Raw genomic sequence first — 21,340 nt, 5'->3', positions numbered from 1 at the left:
CCGGGGTCGCGACCCACAGGTTGAGAACCGCTGACTTGGTGGTGGATACGTTAATGATGTAGTACCAGATGATCTTAATAAGTTTTTTTTTGTGTTTTTTTTTTTTTGCTGTCTTCTTATTATAATTTTATTTTTTTTAATGGGGTAACATCAATAAATCAGGATACATATATTCAAAGATAACATGTCCAGGTTATCTTGTCGTTCAATTATGTTGCATACCCATCACCCAAAGTCACATTGTCCTTTGTCACCTTCTATCTAGTTTTCTTTGTGCCCCTCCTCCTCCCCCTTTCCCTCGCCCTCTCCCCCCTCCCCCCGTAACCACCACACTTATCAATGTCTCTTAGTCTCACTTTTATGTCCCACCTACGTATGAAATAATGCAGTTCCTGGTTTTTTCTGATTTACTTACTTCACTTCGTATAATGTTATCAAGATCCCACCATTTTGCTGCAAATGATCCGATGTCATCATTTCTTATGGCTGAGTAGTATTCCATAGTGTATATGTGCCACATCTTCTTTATCCAGTCATCTATTGATGGGCTTTTTGGTTGTTTCCATGTCCTGGCCACTGTGAACAATGCTGCAATGAACATGGGGCTGCATGTGTCTTTGCGTATCTATGTTTCTGAGTTTTTGGGGTACATACCCAGTAGAGGGATTGCTGGGTCATAAGATAGTTCTATTTTCAGTTTTTGAGGAACCACCATACTTTCTTCCATAATGGTTGTACTACTTTACATTCCCTCCAACAGTGTATGAGGGTTCCTTTTTCTCCACAGCCTCTCCAACATTTGCTATTACCTGTCTTGTTGATAATAGCTAAGCTAACAGGTGTGAGGTGGTATCTCATTGCAGTTTTGATTTGCATTTCTCTAATAACTAAAGAAGATGAGCATCTTTTCATATATCTGTTAGCCATTTGTATTTTTTCCTGGGAGAAGTGTCTGTTCATGTCCTCTTCCCATTTTTTTATTGGATTGTTTGTTTGTTTGTTGTTGAGTTTTATGAGTTCTTTGTATATTTTGGATATTAGGCCCTTATCTGAGCTGTTGTTTGAAAATATCATTTCCCATTTAGTTGGCTGTCTGTTTATTTTGTTATCAGTTTCTCTTGCTGAGCAAAAACTTCTTAGTCTGATGTAGTCCCATTCATTAATTTTTGCCTTCACTTCTCTTGCCTGTGGAGTCAAGTTCATAAAATGCTCTTTAAAACCCAGGTCCATGAGTTTAGTACCTGTGTCTTCTTCTATGTACTTAATTGTTTCAGGTCTTATGTTTAGATCTTTGATCCATTTTGAGTTAATTTTAGTACAGAGGGACAAACTGTAGTCCAGTTTCATTCTTTTGCATGTGGCTTTCCAGTTTTCCCAGCACCATTTATTGAAGAGGCTATCTTTTCTCCATTGTGTGTTGTTGGTCCCTTTATCAAAAATTATTTGACTATATATATGTGGTTTTATTCTGGACTTTCTATTCTGTTCCATTGGTCTGAGTGTCTATTTTTCTGCCAATACCATGCTGTTTTGATTGTCGTGGCCCTATAATATAGTTTGAAGTCAGGTATTGTAATGCCCCCAGCTTCATTCTTTTTCTTTAGGATTGCTTTGGCTATTCGGGGTTTTTTATAGTTCCATAAAAATCTGATGTTTTTTTGCTCCATTTCTTTAAAAAATGTCATTGGAGGCCCTGGCCAGTTGGCTCAGCGGTGGAGCGTCAGCCTGGCGTGCGGGGTCCCGGGTTCGATTCCCGGCCAGGGCACATAGGAGAAGCGCCCATTTGCTTCTCCACCCCCCACCCCCCCTCCTTTCTCTCTGTCTCTCTCTTCCCCTCCCGCAGCCAAGGCTCCATTGGAGCAAAGATGGCCCGGGTGCTGGGGATGGCTCCTTGGCCTCTTCCCCAGGTGCTAGAGTATGGGTATGCAACATAATTGAACGACAAGATAACCTGGACATGTTATCTTTGAATATATGTATCCTTATTTATTGATGTCACCCCATTAAAAAAAATAAAATTATAATAAGAAGACAGCAAAAACACAAAAAAACTTATTAAGATCATCTGGTACTACATCATTAACATATCTACCACCAAGTCAGCGGTTCTCAACCTGTGGGTCGCTGCAGAGCGACGACCCGGAGGGGCAGAGCATCGCCCCCTGGTGGGCAGAGCGTCGCCCCTGGTGGGTGGATCCTGGTCGGGCGCATGCGGGGAGTCTGTCTGACTGTCTCTCCCCGTTTCCAGCTTCAGAAAAAAAAAAAAAAAAATGTCATTAGAATTTTGATGGGAATTGCATTAAATTTGTATATTGCTTTGGGTAATATGGCCATCTTGATTATATTTATTCTTCCTAACCAAGAACAAGGAATATTCTTCCATCTCATTACGTATATCTTTTTCGATTTCCCTTAACAATGGTTTATAGTTTTCATTATATAAGTCCTTTACATTCTTTGTTATGTTTATTCCTAGGTATTTTATTTTTTTTGTTGCAATCGTGAAGGGGATTATTCTTTTGAGTTCGTTCTCATATGTTTCATTGTTGGCATATAGAAAGGCTATTGACTTCTGTATGTTAATTTTGTATCCTGCGACCTTACTGTATTGGCTTATTGTTTCTAGTAGTCTTTTTGTGGATTCTTTGGGGTTTTCGATGTATACGATCATATCATCTGCAAAAAGTGATACCTTTACTTCTTCTTTTCCGATATGGATGCCTTTTATTTCTTTGTCTTGTCTGATTGCTCTGGCTAGAACCTCTAGTACCACATTAAATAAGAGTGGAGAGAGTGGACAACCCTGTCTTGTTACTGATTTAAGGGGGAAAGCCTTCAGTTCTGTGCCATTTAATATGATGTTAGCTGATGGTTTATCATATATGGCCTTTATCATGTTGAGATATTTTCCTTCTATACCCATTTTGTTGAGAGTCTTAAACATAAAATTGTGTTGTATTTTATCGAAAGCCTTTTCTGCGTCTATTGATAAGATCATGTGGTTTTTGTTCTTTGTTTTGTTGATATAGTGTATTACGTTAACCGTTTTACGTATGTTGAACCATCCTTGAGATTCTGGGATGAATCCCACTTGATCATGATGTATTATTTTTTTAATATGTTGTTGTATTCGATTTGCTAGTATTTTGTTTAGTATTTTAGCATCTGTATTCATTAGAGATATTGGTCTGTAGTTTTCTTTTTTTGTGCCATCCTTGCCTGGTTTTGGTATGAGGGTTATGTTGGCCTCATAAAATGTGTTTGGTAGTATTGCTTCTTCTTCAATTCTTTGGAAGACTTTGAGTAGAAGAGGAACCAAGTCTTCTTTGAATGTTTGATAAAATTCGCTGGTATAGCTGTCTGGGCCTGGACTTTTATTTTGGGGGAGGTTTTTAATGTTTTTTTCTATTTCTTCTCTACTAATAGGTCTGTTTAGGCTTTCTGCTTCTTCTTGACTCAGTCTAGGAAGGTTGTATTGTTCTAAGAAGTTATCCATTTCTTCTAGGTTGTTGAATTTAGTGGCATAAAGTTTTTCATAGTATTCTACAATAATTCTTTGTATATCTACGGTGTCCGTGGTGATTTCTCCTCTTTCATTTTGGATTTTGTTTATATGAGTTCTTTCTCTTTTTTCCTTGGTGAGTCTTGCCAAGGGTTTGTCCATTTTGTTGATCTTTTCAAAGAGCCAGCTCCTTGTTCTATTAATTTTTTCTATAGTTTTTCTGTTCTCTAATTCATTTATTTCTGCTCTGATTTTTATTATCTCCTTTCTTTGGCTAGTTTTGGGTTGTCTTTGTTCTTCTTTTTCCAGTTTCTTTTTTTTTTTTTAAAGAATTCCTGCTACAATTTTCTTTTTATTTATTTATTTTTTATTTATTCATTTTTAATAAGGAGAGGAGAGGGAGAGAGAGAGAGAGAGGAGAGAGAGAGAGAGAGAAGGGGGGGAGGAGCTAGAAGCATCAACTCCCATATGTGCCTTGACCAGGCAAGCCCAGGGTTTCGAACCGGCGACCTCAGCATTTCCAGGTCGACGCTTTATCCACTGCGCCACCACAGGTCAGGCTTTTTCCAGTTTCTTAAGGTGTGAAGTTAAGTGGTTCACTTGGGCTCTCTCTTGTTTGTTCATATATGCCTGAAGTGATATGAACTTCCCTCTTATCACTGCTTTTGCTGCATCCCATAGATTTTGATATGTCGTATTGTCATTTTCATTTGTCTGTATATATCTTTTGATCTCTGCACTTATTTCTTCTTTGACCCATTCATTTTTTAAAAGTATGTTGTTTAGTTTCCACAGTTTTGTGGTTTTTTTTTCTCTTTTTTACAGTTGAATTCTAGTTTCAAGGCGTTATGATCAGAAAATATGCTTGGTACAACTTCGATTTTTCTGAATTTGCTGATGTTGTTTTTGTGGCACAACATATGGTCAATTCTTGAGAAGGATCCATGTACACTGGAGAAAAATGTGTACTCAGTCACTTTGGGATGAAATGTCCTGTAGATGTCTATCATATCCAGGTGCTCTAGTGTTTTTTTTTGTTGTTTTTTTTTTGTATTTTTCTGAAGCTGGAAATGGGGAGAGACAGTCAGACAGACTCCCGCATGCACCCGACCGGGATCCACCCGGCACGCCCACCAGGGGCGACACTCTGCCCACCAGAGAGCGATGCTCTGCCCCTCCGGGGCGTCACTCTGCAGCGACCAGAGCCACTCTAGTGACTGGGGCAGAGGCCAAGGAGCCATCCCCAGCGCCCGGGCCATCTTTGCTCCAATGGAGCCTTGGCTGCGGGAGGGGAAGAGAGAGACAGACAGGAAGGAGGGGGGTGGAGAAGCAAATGGGCGCTTCTCCTATGTGCCCTGGCCGGGAATTGAACCCGGGTCCCCCGTGCGCCAGGCCGATGCTCTACCGCTGAGCCAACCGGCCAGGGTTCTAGTGTTTTGTTTAAGGCCACTATATCTTTGTTGATTCTCTGTTTGGATGACTGATCTAGAGGCATCAGCGGTGTATTGAAGTCTCCAAGTATGATTGTATTTTTGTCAGTTTTTGTTTTAAGGTCAGTAAGTAGCTGTCTTACATATTTTGGTGCTCCTTGGTTTGGTGTATATATATTAAGAATTGTTATGTCTTCTTGATTCAGTGTCCCTTTAGCCATTATGAAATGGCCATTTTTGCCTCTGAGTACTTTTGCTGTCTTGTAATCAGCATTATCACATATAAGTATTGCTACGCCTGCTTTTCTTTGAATGGTATTTGCTTGGAGTATTGTTTTCCAGCCCTTCACTTTGAATTTGTTTTTATCCTTGTTACTTAGATGAGTTTCTTGTAGGCAGCATACAGTTGGATTTTCTTTTTTTTATTTTTTATTTTATTTTATTTTATTTATTCATTTTTAGAGAGGAGAGAGAGACAGACAGAGAGGGATAGAGAGGAGAGACAGAGAGAGAGAGAAGGGGGAGGAGCTGGAAGCATCAACTCCCATAGGTGCCTTGACCAGGCATGTCCAGGGTTTCGATCCGGCGACCTCAGCATTTCCAGGTCAACGCTTTATCCACTGCACCACCACAGGTCAGGCCTGGATTTTCGTTTTTAATCCATTCTGCTACTCTGTGCCTTTTTATTGGTGAGTTTAATCTGTTTACATTTAGTGTAATTATTGACACTTGTGAGTTCCCTATTGCCATTTTATAGATTGCTTTCTCTTAGTTTTGTGTCTTGTTTGATCCTTCTCTTTCATCTTTCTATCTTTTGTTTTTATTTGGTTGTATTCCATACATCTTTCCTCTGTTGCTATCTTTCTTAAATCATGTGCTTCTGTGGTGTTTTTTTCAATGGTGGTTACCTTTAAGTAATGAAAAGGGTTCCTAGCCTTTTCATTGTAGTGCACTATTTTGTGAGTACTTTTGCACTCCATTGTCCTTTGCTACTGGTAATCTCCATCCTCTCCTCCCCCTTTCTTTTTGTTGTTGTCACAGTTTAAATTTGGTTTTATTGTGTTCTTCTTGGAGCTTTTACTTGTGGCTTTGTTTTTTTTTGTTCTTTGTATCTGATTGGAGAACCCCCTTTAGTAATTCCTGGAGTGGGGGTTTTCTGATGATAAATTCCCTCATCTTTTCTGTATCTGTGAATGTTTTTATTTCTCCTTCGTATTTGTAGGATAGCTTTGATGGGTATAGTATTCATGGCTGAAAGTTCCTCTCTTTCAGGACTTTAACTATTGGGGTCCACTCTCTTCTAGCTTGTAGAGTTTCTGTTGAGAAATCGGATGATAATCTAATGGGCCTTCTTTTATATGTTGTATTCTTCTTTTCCCTGGCTGCCTTGAGAATTTTTTCTTTGCCGTTGGCTTGTGCCAATTTCATTATGATGTGCCTTGGAGTAGGTGTGTTGGGGTTAAGAAAACTCGGAGTTCTGTTTGCTTCTTGAATTTGAGGCTTTAGTTCTTTCCACAGGCTTGGGAAGTTCTCATGTATTATTTGTTTGAGTATGTTCTCTATTCCATTTTCTCTCTCTTCTCCCTCTGATATACCTATTATTCTTATGTTATTCTTTTTGATGGAGTCAGATAATTCCTGTAGGGCTATCTCATTTTTTTTTTTTTTTTTTGTATTTTTTCTGAAGCTAGAAACAGGGAGAGACAGTCAGACAGACTCCCACATGCGCCCGACCGGGATCCACCCGGCACGCCCACCATGGGGCGACGCTCTGCCCACCAGGGGGCGATGCTCTGCCCATCCTGGGCGTCGCCATGTTGCGACCAGAGCCGCTCTAGCGCCTGAGGAAGAGGCCACAGAGCCATCCCCAGTGCCTGGGCCATCTTTGCTCCAATGGAGCCTTGGCTGCGGGAGGGGCAGAGAGAGACAGAGAGGAAAGCGCGGCGGAGGGGTGGAGAAGCAAATGGGCGCTTCTCCTGTGTGCCCTGGCCGGGAATCGAACCCGGGTCCTCCGTACGCTAGGCCGACGCTCTATCGCTGAGCCAACCGGCCAGGGCCAGGCTATCTCATTTTTTTTAAATTTTTGAGTCTCTTTCTTCTTTTCTCTGTTGTGCCTCAAATTGCTTGTCTTCTATTTCACTAATCCTACCTTCTATCTGGCCTGTTCTATTAGCTAAGCTTGTTACCTCGTTTTTCAGCTCATGTATTGAATTTTTCATCTTTGTTTGATTTGTTTTTATAGTTTCAGTTTCCTTGGAAATATATTCTTTGTGTTCATTGAGTTGTTTTCTGAGCTCCCTAAATTGCTTTTCTGTGTTTTCTTGTATATCTCTGAGTATTTTTAGGATTTCTATTTTAAATTCTCTGTCATTTAACTCCAAGTTTTTCAATATATTAAATTTTTTCTCCATAGATTTTTCCTCATCTGTGTTACCTCTCTTTCTTTTGTATCCATGATATTCGATTTCCTCTTCCTTAATGGCATCTGAGGGTGGTTTTGTTGATAGTATTAATGAAGTTTAATAAAGAATAAAAAGTTAAAAAAATAAAAAATCAAAGTTTTTTTTAAAAAAATAATTAAATAAAGAAAAATAAAATAAAATAAAAAATTTTTAAAAAAGGAAATTATTCCCCCCCTTCTTTTTTCCTCTCCTCTTCTCTCCCCTCTTTCTTGAGAAAATCTTGTGGTGAACTGTGAATTATTGTATATTGTACTAAAGAGAACAAACAATGCCTGTACTGGAGGGCCTGAATTGGGAGAAGTAATAAAGGGGCAAAAAACAAAAAGCAAATACGGAAAAAATTTGTGTCAAGAATAAAATGATTTACTTATAGGTGTTGGTTGACTAAGAGTTATGATGAGAGGAATAAGAGGGAAACAGGAGAATGGGGGGACAAGTTAATAAATTACTATTGTATTTAGTGGAACAAGAACTAGATAAAATGGAGAACCAGGGATGGGAGCACTGCTAGTGAGTTAAAAAGGTGAAGTAAAAACCCCCCAAAATGCCACAAACATAAGTTTGAGTCCCAGATAAGATAATTTGTTCGTTATTGAGGTTTGAATGAGAGGAGACGTAAAGGAGAAAGGAAGAAACTAATATAGAGGGAGAAAAGAAAGAGAGAGAGAGAAAAAAAGAGGGAACCACTAAAAGAAGAAAAAAGAGGAGAGAGAGAGAGAGAGTTAAGGGTTTTGGAGTGCAACCCTCATAGAGAGAAAGGAAGAGGAAAGAAAAGATAATGGGAGATGTAACACTTATGGGTAGTGTATTTGAAGGAGAGGAGAGAGTAAGACCAGTAGAGAGTTAAACGACCAAATTGGAGGAGGAAAAAAAAAAAAATCAAGGATGAAGATAAGAGAAACAAACGAACAAATATAATAAAATGGGATAGGTTATAAAGTCTGCGGATTATTCTTGATTTTGAGAGGTTATCTTCTTGCTTTTTCTTTTCTCTCCCTCTTCCTGGTCGGTGACTCTGTACCCCGGGTTCTGCCCCTTTGGCACGCTCAGGTAGAGGTTTGCAGTTGATAAGTCTCTATGGCAGTGTCATGTATTGTGCTTCAGTCTCATTGGCAGTCGAGGCTCATTAGCATTTATAGGCTCCGACAGTGAGAGAGTCCATGTTCCTGGAGCCTCTCTCCTAGTCTTTCCTTCCTCAATTAGTAGCCTGATAATCCAGCTATGGGGTTGCTGCTGCCTCTGCCTGATAGTTAGAGGCTCAAAGAGCTGGCCACTCCCCACTCTGTTCCCACTCAGCACAGGGCTCTGGGTAAGGCTCAGTCAGTCAGAGCTGCTAGCATAATCAGGCGGGGCTTCTGCCCACTCAGTGACCTCTGGCTCTGCCACTCTGTCTGGTAACACGGGTGGGCACCCACTCCTGGGGTGCTTGGAGGAAACTCTCGCTCACTATCTGTGCACAGACCAGGATATCAGGCCGGAAGTCTCACACTCTGAGTGAAACCCCCACACACACGGAAAAGTTCCAGCGTTGGAATTGGCTCTCACTCCCTCCCCGTGTGCGGCTCCCTCAGGGCGCTGGGGCGGCTTGAGATTCCGCTTTTGGCCCACACAAAGGCCCTTGACTCTGCCCCTCTGTGGGATAACACGGGCTCCCACTCCTGAGGTGCTGGGAGGAATCTCTTGCCCTCTCTCCGTGCGCGCCGACCAGGATATCAGGCCAGCCGCCTTACCCTCTGAGTAAAACCCCTCCCGCACGGAAAAGTTCCAGTGTTGGAATTAGCCCTCGCTCCCTCCCCATGTGTGGCTCCCTCAGGGTGCTGGGGCGGCCTGGAGATTCCACTTTCGGCCCACACAAAGGCCCCTGACTCTGCCTCTCTGTGGGGTAACACGAGCGCCCACTGCTGAGGCACTCGGAGGAATCTCTCGCCCACTATCTGCATGTGCTGACCAGTAGATCGGGGAAAATGGCTGCCCCGCTTGTCTTTCTTTGTCTGGGTTTGGCGCAAGTCTTAGCTTGTATTGACTGGGTTGCTACAGGCACAGTTTTTCCTCGGCTTGGATCTCCATGCTACAGCCTGGTTTAGCCGTTTGTGCCACGGCCTGGATCTATTCACCCCCTTTTCCCACCTCAGTTTCTATATTCTCAGTTTCCAGTGAAAGCCGCCCTGTTAAGGTTAGTGAGGAAAGCGGAGCATTTCTTACTCCCTATTTCTTTCGGGGTTTCATTATATATTTAGCCAATTTTTCCCTCGACCATACCTTCGGGTGTATTGTGAAACATCTGGAGGCTCCAAGGATAGGTTTTTCTGTTTCTGGTTGAAGATCTTGTTGAGTTTTGGGGGAGATTTATCGGTATCGCTTCCTACCGCGCCATTACGCTGACGTCATCTCTCAGGCTCCAGTAAGTTTTTTTTTTTTTTTTACTTTTCAGACCAAAACTGGTATCCTTGAAAAATATGCAGATATACAAGAATTTAACTTAGAAAAGGTAAGTGTTTTGAAACTTAATATTTTCATCTTGATACTACCAAAAAAGATAAATATGCTGATATGTCCAGGAATTGGGAAAATGATTAAGCATATCACTGCATTCAATTGCTTAAATGTCATGCAGTCATTTGAAACACAGTGATTCTGTGACTACAACCTGGTGATAGAGTGGTATGTAGGAAAAGGAGGCAGGCATATACTGGTATTCTGTGGTTGTAACTAGGTCTTAAAATGCATAAGAAAGGCAAGAGGAAGAAATTCAACTGCTATTAGTAGGTGTTGGTGACTTTTTCTCTTTCTACAATATCTTTTTATTCAGTGAGAGGAAGGGGAGGCAGAGAGCCAGCAAGTCCACTAGGGGGCGATGCTGTGTCCATCCCAGCCTTGCTCTGTTGCTTGGCAGCTGAGCTCTTCTTAGTGCCTGAGGCTGAAGCCAGGGAACCATCCTCAGTGCCTGGGGCCAACTCGCTCCAGTTGAGCCATGGCTACCAGAGGAGAAGAGACAGAGAGAGAATGAAGAGGGGGAGGGGTCAAGAAGCAGATAGTCACTTCTCCTGTGTGCACTGATTGGAAATTGAACCCGGGACATTTACACACGAGGTTGATGCTCTGCCACTGAACCAACCGGCCAGGGCATCTATAATATCTTTGTAATTAAACAAACACTGATCTGTGATAAATGGTTTCTAAGTGTGAATAGGTGTGTTTGGAGAGGAATTTGTGAGGTGAAATTATTGCTTCTTGGGTTGCAGCCTGTTCTAGAGAGTCCCGAAGTGCTGCAGGCTCTGCATTTACTCCTGTTCTGTCACTCACCTGTACAAAACTGTCTTGCTTCAGGTGTCCAAGTTAAACATGGGAGTGGTGCTTGTGACATTATGTGACATTTTAGGAGATGGCATGTTGCTCCTTAAACCATCACAGAATCCTTGCTGGCTGTGGCCATTCAGGGCATGAGAACAAACAGCATTTGGTGCACAGCACGTCATATCTGAAGTGCATTGCTGCTGGGTGTGCCTTTCCTCTTTGGAGTTTTTGGAGTGCACTTACTTGGGTCTGATTCTGCTCTGTGTCCCCAGGCTCGGCTGGAGGTGCACCGGTTTGGGATCACAGGTTACGGAAAAGGAAAGGAAAGAGTCCTGGAACTGGAACGCGCAGTGATGCTGGGTGCTCAGGTGAGGGGCTGCTCAGCCTCCTGTCACTGGACAGGACACAGCAAGCCAGGCAAGAGATGCTGGGAAATTTGTGCAAAATAAAAATTGATGATATGTGTTCCTTTTCTTCCATTGCAGCCTCCCAAAAAGAATTATATGAATTATAAGGTTTTGCAGGAGCAGATCAAAGAAAAAAAGGCGGCAAAGGAAGAAAAGAAGAGAATGGTAGGTGGAATGGCCCTTTCTTCATTAACACTGGAGCAGAAAGATGGTGGCAGTTTGTCACAGTGGAATGCTTGGCCCAGCCACTTGGAAAGATCTGGGATAAATGGTCAAAATCTCTCCACTTATTTAGGTCAGCAGCATTTTATTAATTCAGCTAAGTCATCTGGCATATTTACATGAATAGTTTGCTTGAAGTAGCAAACTCCTGTTCAGATAATGTCAGCTGCTTGGATTGTTTTCCTGTACCCAATCCCTTTTTTGTGTGTTTTACATCATACAGTGCACAAGGGCTTATGCACACCTCAGGAGGGACGGGTATCACTCCCTCTCACCTGAAGTGGAAGATTGGACATTTTTATTGCTGGTCTCCTCTGGAAAGGTCTTTCACATTCTTGGAAGAGTTTTAGGATGGAACTTAGAGTCTGTTATCTGAACATGTCCACTCAAAAAAGCATTAATCTTTTTTTTTGACAGAGAGAGAAAAAAAAAACAGGAAAGACAGGGTGAGAAGCATCAACGCATAGTTGCTTTTGCTTTAGTTGTGCATTGATTCCTTCTTGTATGTGCCTTGACCATGCCAGACCAGTGTCCCCTTGCTTAAGCCAGTGATCTTTGGGTTTAAGCCGGCGAGCTTTGGGGTCATGTAGACAGTCCCCTGCTCAAGCCAGCGAATATGCACTGACAAGTCCATGCTCAGAGCCAGTGACCTTGAGGTTTCAAACCAGCGACCTCAGTGTTCCAGGTGGATACTTGATCCACTGCGCCACTGGTCAGGCAACTCAAAAAAATATTAAATAGTGTCTCAGTGGTTTTTGATCACAGACCTCTTGCCTTTTTCCAAACCTTCATATCCATTACTGATACATATATTATCTTAAATTCTGAAAGCAGGCCCAGGACACAGATATTTTCAAGAAAAAGAAGAGGAAAGGGCAGGAAGACAGGTGAGTGACATCATCTGATACTAGGGAGGAATGACATGGATAAACCTATTAACTAGTTCTGAAATAATACCTTGAGTTTATATGGTGTTTCTAGCCTGTTAGAATGCTTTGTTGTCTTATTTTGCTAGTCAAGCCCTTCAAGGGGAAGATAGGATTTAGTAAATTGCCCAGCATCAAACAGCAACCTCAGAACTGAATTGAGAACCTTCTCAATCTTCCATTTTCAAAGACCAGAAACTACAAGTGACCAGTGGAAAAGCTAAGATTGACATTTCCAATGAAAGACTTCTGTTCCCTGCTGACACGACAAAACAGTCTGGGTCTGTGGTTCTGTGATTTGACATACCACATGAGACAGAGCACTGTGATTTGAGTAATAGAATATTGATTTCGTTGCCTTATATGTGTTTCTTAGCTTTTGTGCAAGTGCCTTTTCCTCCAGCTTGAGTTACTATTTCAAAATGAGCTTGCACATGTTGTCTGGTCCTTGTTCTGGCCATATATATGTCTGTCTGCTGGGACCCGCTGTGTGCCAGGCACATAGGTATCTTAGGTGTTGGGAATACAGCTGTGACCTCACTGAGGTCATCTTCACTCTGAAGGACCTTACATTGTAGTGAGGGAAACACACCAAAACATATGATCAGATAAGAAGGGGGATGTCAGGTTTTGGCAAGCTCTGTGAAGAGGTTGAAACAAAGCATTATGAAAGAAAATCACTGGGGGTAGACAGATGGCATTCTAAGGAGGTGAGGTGAGAACTGAATGAAGAAGAGGGGGCAGTCTGGAAAGATCTGGTAGCAGAGCATTTCATGGAGAAGAAACCAGTGTAAAGGCCCTGGGGCAGGAAGGCAGTCAGCACATTTTAGTTTCCACAGGAAGACCGTGGTACTGCCATAGGGCAGGGCTGTGCATGGGGGCGGGGTTTGCAGGAGCAGACCATGCAGGCCGGCTGATTGGTGGTGGTGCTGTGATCCTTCTTTATAAGCTTAACTCTAGTATCTTTCGCTCACTTTAACTGTAGGAAGTCCAAAAAGAAGAAATCAGCTCCTGGTATTTTGTCAAGTGGACGGATTGGGCAGATTGGAAAATTCAAAAATGGGACATTGATTCTGAGCCAAGTTGATATTAAGAAAATAAATTCTTCTCTAGTGGCTGAATGAAGTGCTTTATGAACTGAAGGCATAGGGACGTGCCTTTGTACTGAGATGGGACCGTACAGGACTTCTAGACTATTCTTATTTATTTCTTGTTCCACAGACTGCTTTTTTAGGGAAAAAATAAACTAGAAATTATAAGTCTGGTTGCTCATGTCTTTTTGATGGTGACAACCACGCTGGGCCTACCGCAGGGTGACTAACGTGAACCTGTTGAGGAGTGAGCTGCCAGCTGGGTTCACCAGGGTTCCACTCTCTGATTCAGTGCGTTTGCCCGTAATAAGATTTGTCATAAATTGATTGATTTATATGCACTTATAATTAGCTTTAAATTACCATTTAATTTTCTAAAAATGATTTAATGCTGCTATATCATGAAAACTAAGAATGAGATCATTTGTCAGTTATTTTGTGGGGAAAGCAGTTTCAATTTTCAGTCTCGAGTATATAAAATCTACTTTATAAGAAGTTACATAAATAAAATACAACTTCTGTGGTATATATGACTATGATGATTAAATAATACAACGCCTGAATTTGGCTCATATCTAAGTACCTACACGTAAGAGAATGTTTCCTCCTTCAAAGTGATCCCCTTGGGCAGCTGAAAGTAAGTTTTTTGATGGTATTCTCCTTGCTGAAAGTGTCTGGAACTTCTCGAAGTTTATGGCATATTTTTTTTAAAAAGTCTTCAATGCTGGCAAACCATTTTGACTATTTTTTAGTTGCCAAAAAATTCAGATCCAAACCTAGTAAATAATAAAGTTTTGGTCATGACAGAGGGGTATGAATGGCTGGCTTTTTTACATGAGTTACAGGCTGACTCAGAAGGCACTGTCAAGTGAGCTCAGAAAATGTTTTAAATGGAAGCAAAATTAGAATTAGGGTTTTACTCCCCAGGTTTATTTCAAAAGGCAGTATTCATTAGGGTGTGTTTTGATAGTGTTTAAGAGTAGTTTTTTAAAAAAGATATAGAAGATCCCAAAATGACAAAGCACTAGGGACATTCTCAGGAGCTAGAAATGACCTTTGCCATTAGAGAGGGTTGGCTGAGCTCCCTTTGTTTTTCAACAGAGGGCCAGGGGACGAAGGTGCTCCACTTCCGTCCTGGCCTGCCATAAGCTATTATGACTCATACAACTGAGCACTTGGCCAGATTCTGGACCAGAACCCCAGGCTAGTCTATTCTGGAAAAGCATGCAAATCCCAAGTGTAAATCACTGGTTATGGTTTCCCCTTTTAATTTACTGAGTGACTGTTTAAAAAACAGTTTTTCTGACCACAGGGTACTCTAGGAACACTCTGAAGTTTAGGGGCTGAAAGAAAGCACCTGTACTTTCAAGACCAATGACAAAGCTTTAAACCATGCTTTCCATTCCCTTTTGATAATGTTTCCTCCAGCAAGGTTAGCAGCCAAGAGAATGACAATGAAGAAGTCAGTGAAGGCAGATGGTTATGACTGAAACGCTGGCAGCAGCCACTGAAGGAGGATACCCACCTTTAGAGTGGTGGAAAGGGTTTTCTTGCTGTCTTAATCCCACTGTTCCCCTAGGTAGGGGTTCTTCCCAGTCATGGACACACCTGCATGGGTCAGTCCTTACCCCACACAATGCTACTGCTTACAGTCACTCCCAGGGACCCTCCAGGAGCTTGTGATGCCTGTCCCTGCAGCTCGGCCCTGTGGACCTGGAAAGCCTGCTTCCCAAAGGGAGGGACAGAACACAGCATGTGTCCCCCTGAACCAAGGGCATTGCTTGGGTAAACAGCCACCACCTTGCAAGAGTGATTATCTGACCATCAAGAGGAGACAAGGCTGCTGTCACCCAGAGAGGCAGAGAGGAACCTGTGCCCAGATTGCCCACTCAGGCACCCCTTGCCCCATTTTCATGGTAAATAGACAATCACAGCTGTCTTGGACTGAGGGGGGCCTGGGAGCTGAGGCCCAGAGCCCCCAGGTGGAGGACCAGAGTCATGGGGAGCTGAGGCGCTAGGGGAGGCCAGGGCTCCAGAGTGACAGAAGAGGCAGTGACCATAGCTCTATACCAGCCACAGTGGAAGAAATGCGGCTTGTCCCCCTAAAGGTCCTCATTGAAGCTCCTCCACTGGAATTCTGGAAAAGTGCTCCCCAAACCCGAGTGAAGCACAGATCTGTGGCACAGGGGCGACTGGTGGACATTGTGATGTCCCTTCATGTCCCCTTTCAGGCTGCTGAAAGTGCCGAGGCCACAGCCTTCAGCCCTTAGTCCACTTTAGGGACCACCTCACCCCTCTGGGGGTGGCCCAGTCAATGAATGATTGATGTGAGGGCACTGAAGCGCAGTCTTCACAGCCCCGCTCGGGACAGCTGCAGAGCCTGGGGCCTTCACTTGGTCTGCATTACAGCCAACATCTCCCTGGCCCAATTCTGCTTCCTTCTCTTGACTTCAAGAGCTCCCACTAATGAATTTCCTGCTCTTTAATGAGTGGGGCTGCAACTGTCCCCACCCACTAAACTGTGATCTGCAGGAACTGAGAGTGAGAGGCTGGGTCTTGGGCTGTTGGGGGGTCCACGAAATGGTTGCTCTTGAGAGTCATAATTTGAGGAAGGCAACAGGGATGGGTTTTGGGTCAGACAAGCACACTTGTTTGTGCGGTTGAAGAGGCTGATTAGGCACCCAATACTCTTGGATTAGTTAGGAAACAAATCTCAGTTTCCACTTCTCCATGATCAGTTTTTATGCATGAATTTATCAACCATATGTTAACTGTTGTCAATTTCCAGCCTTATCACCTCTTGCAGAAATGAATTTCACACGTGCTGCTGTCTGAGATAGTACTTTAGAACTTTGTCATGTGTAATCCCCTCAATGTTTCTTGGCATGTACCACGTTGAGCCTGGCGCCTGACAACACACAGGCCCTCTGGGCCAGGGTGGGGTGGCCACCTCTCATGCAGTCTCTGCTCTGTCTGGCTAGCAGTCAGACCTGTCGCCCAGCAGACATTACAGACCATACCTTGTTTTTTAGTTGTTGGCAGTGTCAAAAGAATTTATTTCAAATCTGCTTGAGACAGTGGTAAAACTCAGGTTATCCAAAAGGCAATACACAAAGTTCAACCAACCCCCAAAGACCAGGAAACACAGTGTTTGCAATCCATAAAATACAAAGGCTGGTGGATACTGATACAAAAATTAGAAAAAGTACTCCCCTCTTCCCCCTCCATGGTTGCAGTGGAACATGAACACCAAAGGGACCGAAGGCTGCCACCAAACAGCAACAACTAGTGACAAAGTGGATGTGATGGGGGAAGGGGAAGGGAGAAAGGCAGGAAAATGGAAGTGCTGTCTACAGCCAAAACAAGGAAACAAAGCTTCTCTTTACTTTTTAAATTCCTTTGCCAACGTTAAACAAACATCTCTCATGCTAAATACAACAGTTTAGTGTGAAAGCAGGAATTCTGCGTCATGCATTTAACATTTTCTGCTCTGCTCACTCTACCCTTGCTCCTGGTGCTGAGGACGGCTGGTTCCCAGGAGTGGGAGGTGGGAAGGCCTTCCCCAGGCAGGACTCACTTAGGAAGCACTGCCATGTTCCTGTTTGCACGGCTGAAAGCCGTCTCTATTTCAAACCCAAAGTTTGTTTTAGACTCTCAGAGCCTCCTCAGCACCCAGCCTGGTCATCAGTACCTCGCTTGCCCAGGAGGCCCAGGGTCCTCCCCAGGACTAGTGCCCCAATGAGCAAAGCCCTGTGAAAGAGGACCAGCACCTCCAGACAAGCCTCCCCTGCAGGTCTCACCCCCCAGCTCCTCCTCCTGACTGAAGTCAATGTCATTCATTGGAAAAGCCAGGAACCCACCTTAGTGGACAGCACAGGTGAGTTCCCAGCATGGTACTGAGTGAGCACCATCCCCTTTCACCTGTTTTTGTGCCCAACCAGCCTTCCAGACTACGGTTCAGGTGCAGCTCATCATACTCTGCTGCTCTCTCTCAGATCTATGGAAACAAAGGAGACACTCTATGGGTGGGGGACCTCTTAGATACCAGAACTAAAGGTAACTAAGGAGTCAGAAAAGGGAGGGGTCATCTCTTTTTATATTTGAAAGGAACTTTGGCACACAGGTGCCGTTAGGACTAACAATGAGAATGCCAGTATGTGGCCTGCTTATGGCATCTTTGCAGAGTGCACAGGCCTCATGGGAATGGGAACATTTGGGGTGTTGCTTTCTTTGTTCATAGGAATCTTGTTTTAAATGTCAATTTTGCTCCATAAGGCTAGGCAGCTGTGTAATAAATACAGTCATTGGAGGCTTGGATAGAGGACACCAGTCAGAGGACAGACACTCTGAATAGTCATGCCATGGTCTTGAGTCATTGAATGTGAACCATTAGCCCTAGACTCAATAGATGACAGTCTACCTTTTTTTTTTTTTTAATTTAAAAAATATTATTCTATAATCCTCACAATACATTAGAGGAGGTAGGTTAGTATGACTAGTCCCATTTTCAGGTGGGGATACCGAGGCACAGAAAGATTTAAGAGATTTGCCCCCCCCCCCCACATAACCTGGACCAATATCAAAGCCAGGTTAAAAGATGAGTTTCTGAGGGCTGAACTTAGTGTCTGATTGATATACCCCGCCCCAAACCTACTCCTGTTTATTTTACATTGAACATTCAAGCTGCCAGGATCCTCTCCAAGGAGGAACCACCAGGAACGGGATGCATGTGAATGGCCACAGGCTTAGTATTCCTGCAGGACAGTCTTGAGATGCCCCAGGATCAATCTAATGGTATCTCATTCAGTTTTTAACCAATTAAAGGCCACAAACCCATTAAGAAATTTCTGTCGCTTTCAGTCAACAGAGGTCAAGGAATGGGGTTGGGGACTGGGGCATCTTCAGTGGCTACAAAATGAGGCCGAACAGGTTGGCTTCTGTGTCCAGCTGACCCCATCTTCCCTACTTGCCCCACCTGGTCAGACACTGTAGATCTATGGAAAAGCCTGGGCTTGGGCTCCCATGTAACACTTAAGTAAATGGGCACACCCCCATATCCTCTCTCACTCTGCATGTCGATATATGACAAACCACTATCATTACCCAGTGGTTCTCAACCAGGGTGTCCTCTAGGGGACACTTAGTTTTCACAACTAACTTGGGGGTTGTACTGGCATCTAGAGGGTGGAGGCCAGGGACACCACTAAACCCCCTCCTATGCACAGGACAGCCACACCACAGAGCGTTACCCACTCCAAATGTCAACAGTGTTGAGGCTGAGAAACCCTGGCACCATCCACATGCCTTATCATTGTGCATTTTGGTATTTGCATGCTGAGTCCCCTGAGGATCTGCGCCACCCTCGGCATCTCACAGCCAGCAGGTGGCCATGGGCCGGCAGCAGCTTCCTCTGTGAGCTGTCTGCTCACCTGTGCAGAAACACGCCTTCACAGGGGGCCAAGGTTTACACGTGCAGTTAAGATTAAGGCTGAGATGCAGACATCCCTGGAAAAAGGACACGCAGGTCCTGCATTCTGTTGCTTTCCTGAGAGTGCTCTGGGCGGTGGAGGGTAGGGGCCCCAAGAGCAAGGATGGACAGGCCTGTGCCCACAGCTCTCGGTGAACTCCACAGTGTGGCCCAGGCTCTCCCTGGAGTGCCCAAGGGTGCTGTCACAACAACAGACTACACACAGGGCTGAAGACTCAGCCTAGAGTTATATACAGTTTGCAGGTCAGTTCTTTTGTGGTCAGGATCAATAATGTCGGCTTGGATTGGAATCACTACACCAGTTAGAAAGAGGGAAAGAGGGACTGGGTAATGTCTTACCTTGCTTTGAATTCAGAGCTAGGAGGCTATGTGGTGAGATGCTACTGGAAACACTTTAAACAGGTTAATTCTAAAAGGAAAGGTATGGACTTGGACCGCACTCACTCACTGGCAAAGAACGAACTGCAGAGGAACTAAGTAACAAAGGTTATTTACAAGGCAGGGAACCTGGCATTTTAAATTATTTTGAATTCCCTTCTCACTGAAACTGCTTGATAGATGGACACCAAGTTATTCCTCAGCCAGCCCACAAAATATTTTTATGTACAAAAATGTCACCACATTGTAAAGGAGCAGGAAATTCAATGGCCAATGGAGTAGCCATGAGCCATGGCTTCTACTCCAATTCCCAGGGCCTCTTGGGAGGGTGACATAAGGCCATGAGGAGCTGATGAGTTCCTGCTTCATGTTGCTGATTTCCCAAAACACAGGCATGTGGCATGGACCTGCCCTCTCTCTTAGGTCCATTCTTGTCCCTGAAAGGTGTTTTGCGCTGAAGACAAAAGAGGTGGCTGTGGGCATCCCTTCAAGGTCCTTGGTATCAGCCATATTGCTTCTGAGGGAGTCAGAGAAGGTAGTATCACGCCAGCTCTGGCACCCACTGGACCTCCTGACTGCTGGCTGTGGGGGTGGGCCAGGGTAATTTGGTAGCTTCTCTCTGAATTTCAGGTAATTTCCTTTCCAAAGAGGTCACTGGAAGTTGTCAAATGTTCTTTTTCCCTTTCCACATCACCCTGGGACCTGGGTGCTGGCTCTCGGAGGATGATGCCGAGTCCAGGCTCCTCTTCAATGATGTGGACCCAGGGCTGCCTGGTGACCTTGGCTTTGATGATTCTGGGAGCTCCTCAGCCTTTCATCTGGATTCCACTGCAAAAAGCCACCTCTGCCAGGCAGCCCTGCCTGCCTTCCCACTTTGCTCTTATTCCTGGTGCACTGGCCTTGTTTTCTGAAAAGACATCTCCCAAAGCTTCACTGGCTTCACTGGCCCCAGGAAGCCAGAGCTCCTCTGTGCCCCACTCTCCAAGCTGAGTCTACCCAGAGCTATGGTGGAGGAGTGAAACTAAGGAGTGTGGCAGCAGAGGAGAGAGGCAGCTGTGCAGATGAGGACCCATGCCACCCCGGGGTGGCCCTGGTTGAGGCTTAAACACAGCACCAAACAGCTCCTGAAACCATCAGGCAGCTGGCCCTGCTGGCCACACCTGTGGACACAGCCAGACAAGGCAGCCTGGCAGTCTAGGAGTGGGGCTCGAGGTAGGATCATCGGATCTGCTGATAGTGGGTAGTCGGGTCTGCACAGCGTTGGCCGGGTCACTCAGAAAGCAAGTGCGGTGTTTAAACAAGCAGCTAGAACCAAGTAAACACAGTTGGTGCCGGTTTACAGGCTAAGTTTTATAAAAATCCAATCCAGCATATAAACAAATTACTCCTCAACCTCCAAAATAAAATGCTTGATAAAATATATCTCTTGTAAAAAGAAGAAAGGTTTACTTCCAGGTGGAGATGGAGGTGGCAGGTGACAAGAAGAAGGGAGGGAGGAGGAGAAAGGCGCTCTGGGGACAGGACCAGATTCTGGGATGAGCTCTTTTTTTGAGATGGACATGACTTGACATGGGTCTCAAGGGAGAAGGTTAGTGTTCCCAGCATGGAGGGGAAGGCTCCCTAGAGCCCCACCCAGCCATGAGGCCTCAGCACACCCAGGCTCATGCTGGGAAGCTGGGAGACAAGGAACACAGTATTGCTGTCTACTTCCTTCCTCTGCAGATGTCCTGCCTGACCAGACAGAGTAGGACCTCCCTGCCATTGGGGTCACTTCTTACTTTCATGATGTTTTCATGATGACAGATGGGTCTCAAAGCAAAGGTGGACTGGCTCTGAGAGGCTTTCCTGGAGTTTCCCATCTAATGTGCCATGAGTCTGTACAGCTAAGTGGAGCAGCTCAGACAGGTTTTCAGGTAACCTCTTGGGGAGACAGTTCCAGAAAAGCCATCACCAACTGGAGACTCGTCACAGTCATTCAAATTGAAATTCCTGTGCTTTCTTCTGTGTTTAATAACTAAGAACCGAGTGAATTAATTTTAGCAGACTACTGTGTGTGTGTGTGTGTGTGTGTGCGTGTGAGAGAGAGAGAGAGAGACAGAGACAGAGACAGAGAGAGAGATGGTTGACGAATGAAGGACCT

At 44.2% G+C, this 21,340-nt stretch overlaps 1 protein-coding gene across 1 annotated transcript in view; it reads left to right on the top strand.

The window, feature by feature from the left end:
* C1H1orf131 (chromosome 1 C1orf131 homolog) overlaps positions 1-14,101 on the top strand; it is a 29,660-nt gene extending 15,559 nt beyond the window's left edge. The window contains exons 3-7 of the mRNA XM_066383099.1: positions 9,826-9,882; positions 10,961-11,056; positions 11,174-11,260; positions 12,152-12,204; positions 13,229-14,101. Coding sequence (XP_066239196.1) covers positions 9,826-9,882; positions 10,961-11,056; positions 11,174-11,260; positions 12,152-12,204; positions 13,229-13,367 — 432 coding nt within the window. The 3' untranslated portion in view covers positions 13,368-14,101. The remainder of the gene's footprint in view (positions 1-9,825; positions 9,883-10,960; positions 11,057-11,173; positions 11,261-12,151; positions 12,205-13,228) is intronic.
* The last annotated feature ends 7,239 nt before the right edge of the window (positions 14,102-21,340 follow it).

The sequence above is a fragment of the Saccopteryx leptura genome, chromosome 1 (assembly GCF_036850995.1).
Source record: "Saccopteryx leptura isolate mSacLep1 chromosome 1, mSacLep1_pri_phased_curated, whole genome shotgun sequence".
Classification (NCBI taxonomy): domain Eukaryota; kingdom Metazoa; phylum Chordata; class Mammalia; order Chiroptera; family Emballonuridae; genus Saccopteryx; species Saccopteryx leptura.
Note: the sequence above shows the minus strand (reverse complement) of the source record. Positions and strands in the feature narration are given on the sequence as shown.